General features: G+C 41.0%; 1 protein-coding gene across 1 annotated transcript in view; it reads right to left on the bottom strand.

Annotated features, from left to right (window-relative positions):
- Positions 1 to 13347, bottom strand: part of LOC108795800 (kininogen-2-like) — a 32342-nt gene that overhangs the window by 6002 nt on the left and 12993 nt on the right. The window contains exons 5-7 of the mRNA XM_018567111.1: positions 10378 to 10556; positions 7436 to 7546; positions 5123 to 5207 (exon numbers count right to left, since the gene is read on the bottom strand). Coding sequence (XP_018422613.1) covers positions 5123 to 5207; positions 7436 to 7546; positions 10378 to 10556 — 375 coding nt within the window. The remainder of the gene's footprint in view (positions 1 to 5122; positions 5208 to 7435; positions 7547 to 10377; positions 10557 to 13347) is intronic.

The following is a 13347-nucleotide window of genomic DNA, read 5'->3' as shown; positions in this document are numbered from 1 at the left end:
AGAATCTCTAGATATGGTGCATAAGGGCAGGTGTAGATGGGTGCTTAAGAGTCGCAATGGCATGTAGAGTTCAGTAACCCTATAAGCAGGTCTTAGCCTGATACAGGTGGGCCTTAGATGGCCTGTCAAATGCCTACAGCAGCAGCAATGAGATGCAAAAAAAAGAAAGTGTAGTGGAGTCCCTCTTCACCCACCATGTCCAGCAGTGGTTGCAGGCCCCTTCAATTCCTTTGCCCATGATCCAGTAGGCTCCCACAATCCCTAGGACAATTGGACATGTGCAAGTGATACAAATTACACTGTTTCCCACCCTAAGGTGGGACAGCACATTATCTGTTGACAGGTGGGGTGACCTCCTTTACTGTCACCAGGTGATTGTCCTGGAACACTCCTTCGCCTTTCCCATGTGGAGCCTGTGGTTGACTACCTGGGTTATGAGCTACAGCCAGCCTCCTAATTAGAGAGGTGTTACCCCCCAGGGACCTGTAAGTAAGTGTCAGGCAGCCTGTGTAGGTTATTAGTCTGTGTCGCTAGCTGCAGCTCTAGCCTTTAGCTGTGAGGTAATGAATCTGGCCACAGTGTTTTGCAGCCTGAGTGCTGGCTTGCATCTCTGCTGTGGAGTAATGCATCTGCCTCACACCCCGAGCTGGGATTGGCTTGTGTCTATGGAGGCACTCTATGTAAATATCATCAGTCTGTGGCGCACTGCTTGCGATAGCGATTCTTTGCTGATCAAGTGCACTCTTGTATTCTGATTCCCGCTTGTCTGCTTCCTGCCCTGACCCTCGGCTACTTTTTCTGGATATTCCCTGCCTGACTGACCAATTCCTTTGTTTCCTGGATTCCTCTTCTGCTACTTCTGACCTCACTTTCCACTGGGGGCATCCAAGTACCAGTAGGTGCACTAGCCTTAAGGGAAAGACGGCTGCTATAGGTGAAACGCATGATCACTATATACTCGGACTGGGGTGTTTGCATACGGGACCTTACAGTAACTGTGTTTCCACTAGAATGTACTGTTTACTAAAGATTTCTTCTTACACTCTGTTCTCTTAGATATTATTATTCTGTATTGTGCTGCCACCTGCTACCCCCTCCCACTTTTATGGGAACTATCCCTGGGCAGCCTTGTATTGCAATATTTACACTGTCAGATATACTTGGGGGAATTTGTCAAAACTGGAGCAGATAAAATCTGGAGCAGCTGTGCATAGCGACCACTTAGCTTCTCTCTTCAGTTTGTTCAGTAAAGATTTGAAAATGAAAGAGAAGCTGATTGGTTGCCATGCACAGCTGCTCCAGATTTTGTCTGCTCCAGTTTTGATAAATTCCCCTCACTTTGTTTTCTGCTTGTTGCATACCCCTTTATCATTTTATTGACATTGCCAGTTTGTCTTCCATTCATACAGTAAAGTTGCACATTACCATTTTTCTGATCATTTGACGGATGCTGCTACATAAAAAAAACTGTATTTTATGGGAAAAAAAGGCAAGTGTTCATGATAGACCATACCAACTTAATGTCAAGTCAGTGTTTACATCTACTTTACATGTTAATTAACAGGACCAACAGAAAACACTTCTTTTTTTAAAGACAAATTTAAATCTTTGATGCATATTAGGTAGAATATAATTCTGTAGTGAACTGTGAAGAAAAATCAGATTTGATAGAAAAACAGTACAGTGGTGTTTTGCTAATGAGTGCTCTGTCATCTCCTAATTTAAATGCTGCTGTTACTATTAAATTATATGTGTCATTACATATGTCACTGATTACTTTACTTCCCTTCATTCCTACTGCGCAAGAACAGGCAACTATATGCACATTTATGCTTACTCTGAACATCTTTATAAAATGAAAACATTTAAAGGAAATGTCTATGAAAGAGGGAAATTGAAAAGTCTTCTTTTTTCCATATCAACCCTTTTAACCTGTTTAAAAGATCTGCAAACTCCAGCCCATGGTGTGCTCTCTCTATGCTCTCTAGGCCTCAGCCAAAAGGGAGGTTTTGGGAGCTTTTAATTGTGTTTCAGCGCTGAGTCGCGCCGTCGCATGAAAGGTCCCCATAGCAATGTATGGGATCGTTCATGTCGGCGGATCCGCACGGCCAAATCCGCGTGGCCAAACCACCCCGGTGTGAACGGGGCCTTATAAAAAGGCACATGCATATCTCCACAACATGTGTGAACCGTGCCGATTATAAACAAGCCAAATTGCCTTTTCTTGTCTTTGCATTTGGACTGTGCTGGGCAAGGCCACTGTTCATATGGTATGATGTCATTGACCCAATATGGTTCTGGTTCTGGCAGGAACTGTCAGTTGGAATGAGAATCTGTTGAGTGCAGGACCCTTGCAAGCAGGTTGTTTTTGATGTTAGATTGTATGTGCATAATTGTCATTGACTATAAATCTACATCACTTTTCAGTGTGATTGATGTTGGATCTACATTGTGGGTCATTATTTGAGGAATTTTTAATAAAGGACTTTTATAAGGTGTCTGTGTGTTCATTTACTTTGTCATTTTTTTTGTGAATGAGTAACCAAGGGTGCTAAAAGGGGAGGGGGACAGGGGGCGGCTGGATATCTGGGGGCTCCCTTATCTTAAAGAGAGCTTCCAGATTCTGATAATTCCTCCTACCCTGCAGACCCCCCCACACTCTTAGAGACCGCATGTGGAGATGAGCCTCTTGTCCCCATCATGCCTCCCCCATGCCGAGGCCACGTGGTCTGCTATGGTCCATTCCCTATTAGCCTTGAAAATAGGCAGAATTGATTTTCAGGATTTGCCTCCCTCACCCCCATAGACTTCAGTGGGGTTCAGATTAAAGTTTGGAATTTGTGGATTTTCTGATGAGTTCAATGAACTCAAATCCAACCCAGACACATTTGACCCATCACTTCCTCCCAACTGCCATTGTTAACTACTTTATTCATTCAATAGGACTTATGTAACAACAATAAATTCTGCTGAAAAAAATAGGCAGCAGTTGATAAAGGCACTGACAGCCAACTTTCCTCAAAGTTCATCGTAGATGGAAATTTAAAAAAATAGTAGCACTTAATGTAGCACATGGCAATGCGTTCTTTTTAAATTATTTTTTCTAAAATGATTAGCATGTGTGGAAAAGTTTCTTTGTTCCTAATATTTATTAAAGTGATATTAAAGTCAAAAGGTTTTTAAGCTTTTTCAAATGCTAAGTAAAACGCTTACAATGGATGCTGCTCCTTGTTGTTTAAAAGTTTTAGTTTCCTGCAGAATCAGCTGGTCCCCTGAGCACTGGCCCTGATATCCTGTTTTAAGTTGCCCCTTTCTCTTGCAGGGTCCTATGGAGTCACCCTTGTGTGTGGATCCATGGTACCATTGCACAGCAAGGCAAGCCACTACCCTGCTCCCAGCTCTCCACTCCTCCTTCTTCCCTTCCCCAGTCTGGTAGATGGATGGTTGTTGGAGACTGCTCTGTCCTTGTGTTCTTGTACTGGACAGGAGAAGCAGAGCTAAGAGAGTTGGAGCCAGCTGATTAGAAACATGATGACTGTAAGTGATTGGGTAAAAATGTACACATATTTTGCTGGGCAATGTATAGTTATTTGATCTGGATTCATTCTTGAAAACGACATTGAGAGTTTAATACTACTTTAAAAACAGAGTGTTTTTGTTTTTAGTGAAACTTAATGCAACAAAGTCAATGAGTTCAACGGGAAGGGAGCAGTAACTTACCTGTTCTGAAAGGACATCATTTGTGTGGGAAAAGTCCAGTGCTTGTGAGAAAAACACTGACAGGGTTATTCACAAAAGGGTGAAGAGTTAGAGAAGGCAGGAGAAGGGAACTACCTAGGACAACATAGCTGATTTGGAAGAATTCTCCAATGCAGCTCACTTTCCAGATTAGCTATGTTGTCCTAGGTAGTTCCCTTCTCCTGACTTCTCCAAACTCTTCACCCTTTTGTGAATAACCCTGTGAGGCTTTGTTATAGGAACCCTATATATCACTTGAATCAGCCATGTATTGATGAAGGGCATATGGACTGGTATTATCATGTTAAATGGCCACTCTAATGGGTCCTTACCTAGCTCATATGCCTGGCATGGTAGGCTGTTATCTCAAGGGGAAGGGGGAACTTTGTTTTTGTAGTAAATATAAAAAGAGAAAAAACAGTGAATGAGTGGCACTTCTATTAATTTTAAGAACAAAGTGAAAACTTGACCTATCTTAAAATCTCTTAAATATAAATGAGTACACTGATGGCACTCTACATTTGCAGTTGCTTTATATTGCATTTTTTTAAATCAGCAACATTTGTTTTGCTTACATTTCTAGGACCTTCTAAACCAGTGCAAATATTTGTTAATATGCTGAAAATGATCAGTAAACATTTTGCAACAAAAAGATAGTATTTTTCTGGATCCTTGTGAATAGGCCATAGAGATAGTTGCACACCTCCATCTGCTGGGAAGACGATGAACTGCAGCATTGGAATTAAAAGAGAACTCTGGGGTAACCTTTCATAGTTCTCTTTAGGGTCACGGTAGGACAAACTGTCTACTGACGTCCTCCTGTGACCAAAAACTCAGCATATAAGAGCGCCACAGCCAGGACAGATAGCGGCAATACTAACGAGATCCACCCCGCTGCCTGATTGACAGTGGGCTTTGCCTATCTAGAGGCAGAGCCAGCTATGCTCGCCTCCTGTCCGTCTTTCCAGTCAGCGCTGGAGGATCGGAGAGGGGAACCCTTGTGGGGAATGGTGACTGACAGTGACCGCTCTCTGTAGGGAGATGATCGGGAAGTGGGCAAGCAAAGGTATGTGTTCGCTCACTTCCCGATCAATAGAGCCGACCTGTGACAGTTTCACTGTCACAGGTCGGCTCTAACTATGAGGATGAGTGTAATTCACTCTCCCCATAGTTCTTTAAAGTAAAAGAAAAAAAGGCGGTATGACTTTTCTGTTCCCTGACATCTAAATGTCCTATTATAGTACCACACTATCCTATTTCAAATACTCTATATAGCAGAAGTTACAGATGGCCAGAGCTATAAACTTGGATTATATTGTGTGATCTCAGTAGTAGGTTACAACTATAAGGCCATTCTTCAGAAACCTGTTTTTTAATTACTTACCAGCTTGTGATGTGCACTTTAAGATGATATCATTTACTTGGCCATCAGGAGTTTCAGATACCTGGAGTTCACACTCACCTGTTTCCTGGAAAGGAAAAAAAAATTCTGTCATTTTTATTTTAAAACGATCATATTTAATTAGCAATCCAAAACATTTTTTAAACGCTTTTGTTTTGCAAAGGATCTCTAGTTTAGTTTCACTAGTGTAGGTCCTGCACAGTTGCTGCATTGCTAGAGCACTTCTTCCTGCAAGGAGTGACGAGGGAGCATGGAGCCGGCTTCCCAGTCAATCAGGAAGCCAGGCAGCGTGTAATGACTCGCTGCCCGCCTTCCTGATACCGGAAGTATGGGGCTACGCATTGGAGCATTTGGGCGAGTACAAGTATTCTCCCAAATACTTGGCACCGATACTAGTATCGGTGCATCCCTAGTATTTATAATTGATGTACACAGAGTTTTTTAAGGGACATTTTGGTACATTTAGTATATGTACCACTTTTTTTCCCATAGATCACACACTTGTTTCCTATAGGTTGTACTTATGGGATATTTATTCTGCCATACTGCTAGTTTGTATTTACTATTATTCATATGCAATCATGTGAAATATTATCTAAAAATATCCGTGCAACCAAAAACATTGTTAGGTCCTAAAGATCACTTTTTGCTTTCTATATTATCAAACACTATAATAGCGGGGTGTCAAAGGTGCAGTAGTTTCCTTTAGGCCTTGTTCACACTGAAAGCGTGTGCGTTCCAGAGCGGTAGCTGCTGGAACGCACCGCGATCGCTAAGAAACTTCTCCCCGCATTGTGGGGCGGGGAGAAGACTTTGCCAGCATTGCGTTCCACTGCAAACGCCAAAAATAGAGCAAGCCATATTTTTGCGTTTGCAGTGGAACGCAATGCTGGCAAAGTCTTCTCCCCGCCCCACAATGCGGGGAGAAGTTTCTTAGCGATCGCGGTGCGTTCCAGCAGCTACCGCTCTGGAACGCACATGCTTTCGGTGTGAACAAGCCCTTAGTTGAACTTTAGCTGTGTTCAGAGCTTAGTTCCTGATATTTACAGGGCTCTTCACAAAAGGGTGAAGTGTTTGGAGAAGGCAGGAGAAGTGAACAATCTAGGACAACATAGCTGAACTGGAAAGTGAGGTGAATTGGATAATTTTTCCATGTCAGCTATGTTGTCCTAGATTGTTCACTTCTCCTGCCTTCTCCAAACTCTTCACCCTTTTGTGAATAACCCTGATAGTGTTTGTCTGATATTTAGGGGGTTATTCACTAAAGGGTGAAGAGTTTGGAGAATGCAGAAGAAGTGAACAATGTAGGACAACATAGTTGATTTGGAAAAATTCTCCATTTCAGCTCACTTTCTAGTTCAGCTATGTTGTCCTAGATTGTTCACTTCTCCTCCCTTCTCCAAACTCTTCACTCTTTTGTGAATGACCCCCTTAGTGTCCTAGTCTAAAAACATATTAGCACATTCCCATTATCTAGAGCACACTCCCTGGCTTATAATTCCACCTTGCTAGTGGGCTTTTGAACTGGACACTGGGTGTATGGTGCCATGTCCCTAAATAAATGTTAATATAGAGCTCATTCCCTGAGGTTTAGTGAGCAGTTACATTTCCATGGGACATCTATTTTACACATATCTCAACATAGCAAGCATAGGCAGAAAATAATATGTTTGCAACTAGTCATGGAAGAAGCTGGTACTTAAAGTGGACCTTCAACTGAAAATGACACTCACCATCATCCTCTTCTTTCCCCAGCCTCTTACACAATTCACAATTGCAATTTTTTTTGGGGGGGGGGACAAGTACCATTTTTTGTGGTATTCACTCCCAATTCCTCCAAAAATGATGTCCCCTTGGTACGCCCCCTGCCCACAGCCTTCTGGGATAGAGTCGCCCTGTAGTTTGGATCCCATATATGTACAGTAGGGGAGTGGCTGTGAGTAATCAGGAAGTCAAAACCTGTTCCCAAATCCAAGATGGTGGCACAGAAGTTCAGAAGCCCTGGGCTGGTAAGTATGTGTTTTTTTTAAAAGTCAGCAGCTACAGTACTTGCAGCTGCTAACTTTTAATTTTCCCCTAGCTGGGTGAAGTCCCTTTTTATTTGTACCATTCTATATCGTGCAAATTACTATCATTTGGAATCTACATGGCAGCAGATCAATATAGTTGTGTGAAGTTCTCAAATACCTGTTACGAGTTTAACATGGAGATTTCTAAGCTTTATGCCAGATTACTAAACACAGCATATATTTTATGTATATTTAGTGTATATTATGATTATTAAAAAAAACTTACCCCTTCTTTGTCAAGTTTGCATTCATTTGAATCTTTGGTTTTAAAATCCATTTTAGAGCAGTTTGTCTTTCTAACCACACAGTTTATGATGTAGTCCCATCCACCCACCACCTGAAACATAAGAGGACAACTGTGATATAATTATATGGTTAACTATATTCACAGCTTTTACAACCAAAGTAGTTTTAGTCTAGAGGAAGGCAAAATAAATCTTCTTGGGCAACTGTGATCAATTTTGCATAGGGAAAATGTTTCCTGGCACCGCAAAGGCAGTAACGGCAATTATATTTTGTTTGAAGTGTATGTCCAGCAAAACTTTTGGATAGAGTGGAAAAGGATTTTAGTCTTTTCATAAACACAGATTACTGGAAAGGTGCTCAGAAAAAAAAAATTTAATTCAGCCATCTTGTCTAATGCAACAAAACATCTACAAAGTACGATTAAAAAAAAAAAGATATATTTTCATTATAACAAACATATAGAGGGGTTTTCTAAATTTTGATTGCAAAAGTGGAAATACATTTTAAGGTTTAAATGGGGAGATGTAAAGGTTGATTACAGAAATAGGTGAGTACAGGGAGGACTTCAGAAGTGTGGTGATGCTCTTCATTCCAAATAATAGTAGCACACATGTGTCTATTGATTGCACTGGAGGTATCCAACATCAGCTCTCCCATTCACTCTCAATAGCATACTGTAAACATGCACACTCAGCCAAGCCATGTAATCATGTTAATCAGTAGACAGATAAGCCTAAAAAAGACTGGACTTTGACTGCATGTTTGTTTGCCTTTTAAAGTCTATGGATGACCTTAAATAAATGTAGAAGTCTCCTAAATTTTAGATAACCATATTTTAAAATTTAAATCCCACCAAGTATCATTACTTTCAGTAAATAATCCTGGTGTAATTTAACCACATCGATATCCAATCATTTGTACTTTAACTTCTATAATGATAACATGATTGACCAACAGAGGGTGCCAAAAGTCTGCTTCAACAAATGTTCTCTTCTGAAGTGTCCTTTGCTCTAAAAAACTCTCAAGAGTATTGCACTTTATCTTTCAAGTCAGGATTTGGCAGACTAAAATCCAGTCAGGAGCCCTGCAATCAGGGACAAACTATTAGGGGTTTTTAGATTACATTAAACATTTGTGGTGGTATTATGCCTTTAAAAATCCTGTGCCTAATTCATGAAAGTCTTACAACAGTTCTGTTAGTTCTGACACGTGCAACAGATTCATATCGTTTTTATTTATGTCACTTTCACAATGAGTCGCTATGGCTTTGACAAATTCAAAAAGAATCACCACCAATTCATATATAACGAAACTGGAGGTAATTAACACAGACTCTAAGTTGGCGAGCAGAGACAGGCATGCAAACACGCTTTGTAGTAAAGAGCAGGGCATGTTTGTTCTGTGACAAATAAATGCAACAGATTTAGTTGGTTGCTACAACCAATAAAACGACCAGAGGGGCCATAAAATGCTGGCTGATGTCATAACCCAAATATGGCAAAGGCCATATTTGATCAATAATGTCAGCCAGATTCCCCAGCCCTTTGTTTACAGTCAATGGCCATATTTGGTTAATTATGTCAACCAGAATACTCATCCATTTGTTTATATATTTAGCTGTTGGCTGGGGAATCACCCAGCCAGCAGTTGAATGGGGCCAGTGAGGTGGCATTGGTTGTTGGAACACTGTCAGCAGTATAGCTGACTGCGACCTAGCAACGAGATATGCAGGGCTGGATTGACAGTGGGTGAGCTTCATGAGGAAGCAGGAAGATTAGTTCCCCATCAGTACCGCCTCCCTTGTGATTGATAGCGTGGATGGCAGTGGGAAGATTCCATAGCTACTAGACAGCATGTTAGCAGCTATAAAATCCTCATTACTGTCCGCTGTCAATAATAAGACAGGTGAACCTAATGAGGAACTCTGAGAAACTAGTTCCCCGTCAGGTCCATCTCCCTTGTGATTGACAACAGATAGCAGTGGGCAGATTCCATAGCTGTTTGACAGTATGCTAGTGGCAAATATATACAGCCACTGCCATCCGCTGTAAATCACAAGGAAGGAAGACCTGATGGAGAATTAGTCTATTAGAAAAGCTCTGCCCGCCCAACAGCAAAACATATTTGCATTATATGTCTATGTACTTAGAAAACACCCTTGCTCCAGCTTTGTCTGTTGTGGACAAGAGCTGTTGACCAGAAAATCCAGTCTAAAGGTGCCCACACACCTTGAGATAATCGTACAATAACCGCGGGAAATCCCGCGATCGTACGATTATCGCAAGGTGTGTGGAAGGCGTGCGACCATTTCTACTGTACGGTCGCACGACTTTTGTCTTTCGAGGATGTTTGAAAACCAGCCGAGAATCGTACGATTTTCGGCTGGTTTGTAGCATGATCGTGAGATAACTGGCGCACGGGCCAGTGTGCGCAAGCGCACACTGCCTGTTTAGCAGTGCGGTCATCGGAAGCCCGCCCCTCAGCAGGGCGGGCTTGCGATTAACGCAAGTACGATCTGCCTGTCCGAGATGGGCAGATCGTACATTTTTTTAATTACCTTACAACCATCGCAAGGCAAAAGTCTTGCGATGGTTGTAAGGTGTGTGGCCAGCTTAACTCAGTCAATTGACTTTTCCTGAGATTTGCTAGCCAAGTTGTCTTTAGGAATCTGACAGTACCCCATAGGCTGGATGCATTTCTAAAATTGGTAAGACTGGCAGGATTATTTGACAGTCATCCTCTGTCTAAAATAAGTTCCTCAATTAGTGCTTGTAATATTGGAATTCATAACAGTAAGTCATTATGTACAATATTAATACTAAATTGATTATCTTTGACCTTTAAGGCAACTTTAGTTCTGTGTGGACCTAGTGAGTGACACTGCATTTGCCTCTAAAATGATTACGTTTGTATTGTACAGACCTGGCGGGTGGCATTTACTATTTGGTCCAAATCAAAGTAGTACAGATGACTCCCCTGTCTGTTCATTTTTTCAATAGCGATGTGTACGAATCGCAGAACCTCTTCATTGTTTGTGTCTATTGGATAAGGACAACCAAGGCACTGGTGATGAACAGCAGTCACATATGGTTCCAGTGGCACTGAAGAAAATAAATTACAAATTACTTTAATTACAATCAATCCTGTCACAATTTTAGGACCCATTCACACCTGTATGCTGTGTTAATGTACGTTATGTGCTTTGGTGCACTCACTTGTGTTGCTGGGCTCACCAAACTTAGTGAAATACAATTGTTAGTCTCTGTGGTGGGTTGTCAGCCCACTGAAATGAATGGTCTGCCTTAATGCAAGGCATGTTAACTAGTTACATAACATGTGTTAAAGCATGTGTGTTAAACACGCATTAACATTAATAAATATTAATATACAAGAATTCATATTTACCTGCTTAATTTCAGCCTTCATTTTTGCTGTGCACACACTTTTACTGTCATGTTCCTAGGTGCTGCCCTCCTTCCCAGCATTTGTTTACTGTTTATCATTTCAACACAGGTTAAAGAGATCAACTTAAAGTCCATTTCCACCTTTGCAAGTGATTAGCATATATTGTGGTAATGAAGAGGTGCAGTGATGATGTATACGTGTACACATTTGTTATATCTCACAGTGCAGGCTTTGTTCATTTTTTATGAACGTTTTATTAGGCCTTAACTCCTTCATGACTGAGCTTGTTTTTGGTTTCTGTTCGTAAATGACTGACACACTTTTGACATTTTTGCTGTGTGATTCTTCCACGTCAGTAATATACTTTCTTACAAAGTGCACCCACACATATTATATATTGTTTTTTAGAGGACAGATAGGGCTATATATTTATATCATATATGTGTGTCTAACGCCTCACTTAGGACAAATAAAATATAAAAAAAGAGGAAAAAACGTTTAAAAAAAACACTTTTTTCCCAGTTTGATTTGTACTATTTTTTTAACAAAACCAGCACAGCTAAAAAAAAAATGCAATACATACATTCATTTATTTGTCCCTTATTATTATTTTTTTTACACTTTTTTTTTTTTTTTTCACTTTTCACTATTTTTTTTTACACTTTTTTCACTTTTTTTAAACTTAAAAATGTTATTTTATTTATTTAATTATATCAAGCAGTCATTGTGAATTAATCTCACTATTACTGCTTGATAAATTAATACATGTTTGGTTATTATCAGGCTGCTTCAAACTTCAGAACAGCTGATAATAAGTTAGTGGCACTGATCCTGCAGCAGTTCAGGATTCAGCTGTCACTGAATGTTTCAGAAAACTGAAACATTCTACTTTCAAGAATAGATACATTATGTGTCTATTCCTGAAAGTCAAAGATAAAAAAAAAAAGCCAGTATAGCTTGAGAGAGATATCTCTCTCGTTCTATACGAGCTGTCAGAATGCCGGCAAAAGCCGGCATGTGTGTCCGCTCTGCTGTGAATCTCAGACACCCAATATTGAGGTATCGGGTGTCATATACATCAGCTGCATATACCTGCTTCATGTACATGCTATATATGGGTTTTTTTTTTAATACCTCTGCAAAGGTGGAAATAGGCTTTATGCTGGCCAGACATGGGTCAAATCTAGTCAGTTTTGTGCTGAATCATGCAAAGTCCGACCTGTGGGTGGCCCTGTTGGCGCCATCTGGCTCAACACAAGTTGATTTCTCCATAGACTTGTTGAAGAAGTCATGTGGAAAATTGTTGGCCAAACAGTTACTGCAGCCAATCGGCTGAAGAGGCCCTGATAGCTGCACAATAAGTGCCAAAGGGCTGCAGGTTGAGCATCAGGGCTCTACAGTTATAATTAATAGCCAGCAACTATGGTATGTAGGCAACCTAGGCTGGGAGATTAAAATTAATTGTCTAATCATTAATGGGTTAATGTGGGCTGAATGGTTTATGGCATCTGAGTGACACATATAATACACTAGTATATTACTGCCCAATCAAACAATATTTTAGCTGTACAATTATTACCTGGTCAAATACAGTAAGTATAAGCTGATCAAGGACGTAGGGAAGTAGGAGAGAAGATGATAATGAATCAGCCAAAGATAAAGGATATAGTAGGATCCCATTGTGTGAAGGACAAGGAGGCTCAGCTAAATGTGATCATAGCCCATTAGGAGAATAGGTAGAGTGGGGCTAAGCATGGCAGGAGGGCAGTAAGGAAAGTGAAGGAAGGGCAATAACTGATTGTTGGTGAGAAGTGGAGGACGGAGAGCAGCATCTGATTGTGCTTCATTAAGAGGGGTTGTAGAGGAAGAAGTGGTCATGGACTACAGCATCAAAGAGAGGTGGCAGAAAGGTAACCTGCGATATCGGCCGAAGCTACGGCTAGATCCTTCGGCAGCTTAGTGAATAGACCCCTAGTGGACTGGGGGGAAGAGGTCATGTATGAACCATTATTTCTCCCTGCTGATGACACATCTCCAACAAGGTGTGTGACGTATCCAAAGGTGTAGGACTTACTATGAACAGGCAGGTTTTAGCACATATAGGACTGCGTATTTATGTACCAAGTATCGCTTCAGATATTTAATATTTAGTGTACAATGATAGCATACCACAGAAAGAATACCATTAAGGAGAATGGGGAAAGTAGAATGGCAAACAGTAGAAAGCACAACAGTAGTGACCAGGCAGAAGCCAGAGCTTTTTGTGCAGCTGATGGTTTCTGGATATTAGTATAGTGTGGACAGTGTGGTGTGGCCTACAAGAGACACTACTACAGGTAGTGAAGGGAATACTGCCACACACATAATGTCAGGGATCTCAAGTCTCCCTGATGTTCAGGGAGTCTCCCTCTTTTGGACAGCAGCTCCCTGATGTCCGCGAGAGAGGCATTTTCTCCCTGAAAGGTTTACTCTGAGTAAACCTTTCCG

This window comes from Nanorana parkeri, unplaced genomic scaffold (genome assembly GCF_000935625.1).
Source record: "Nanorana parkeri isolate BGI_ZX_2015 unplaced genomic scaffold, ASM93562v1 scaffold29, whole genome shotgun sequence".
Classification (NCBI taxonomy): domain Eukaryota; kingdom Metazoa; phylum Chordata; class Amphibia; order Anura; family Dicroglossidae; genus Nanorana; species Nanorana parkeri.
The sequence above is the reverse complement of the archived record's forward strand: the minus strand, read 5'-3'. Positions and strand labels throughout refer to the sequence as shown.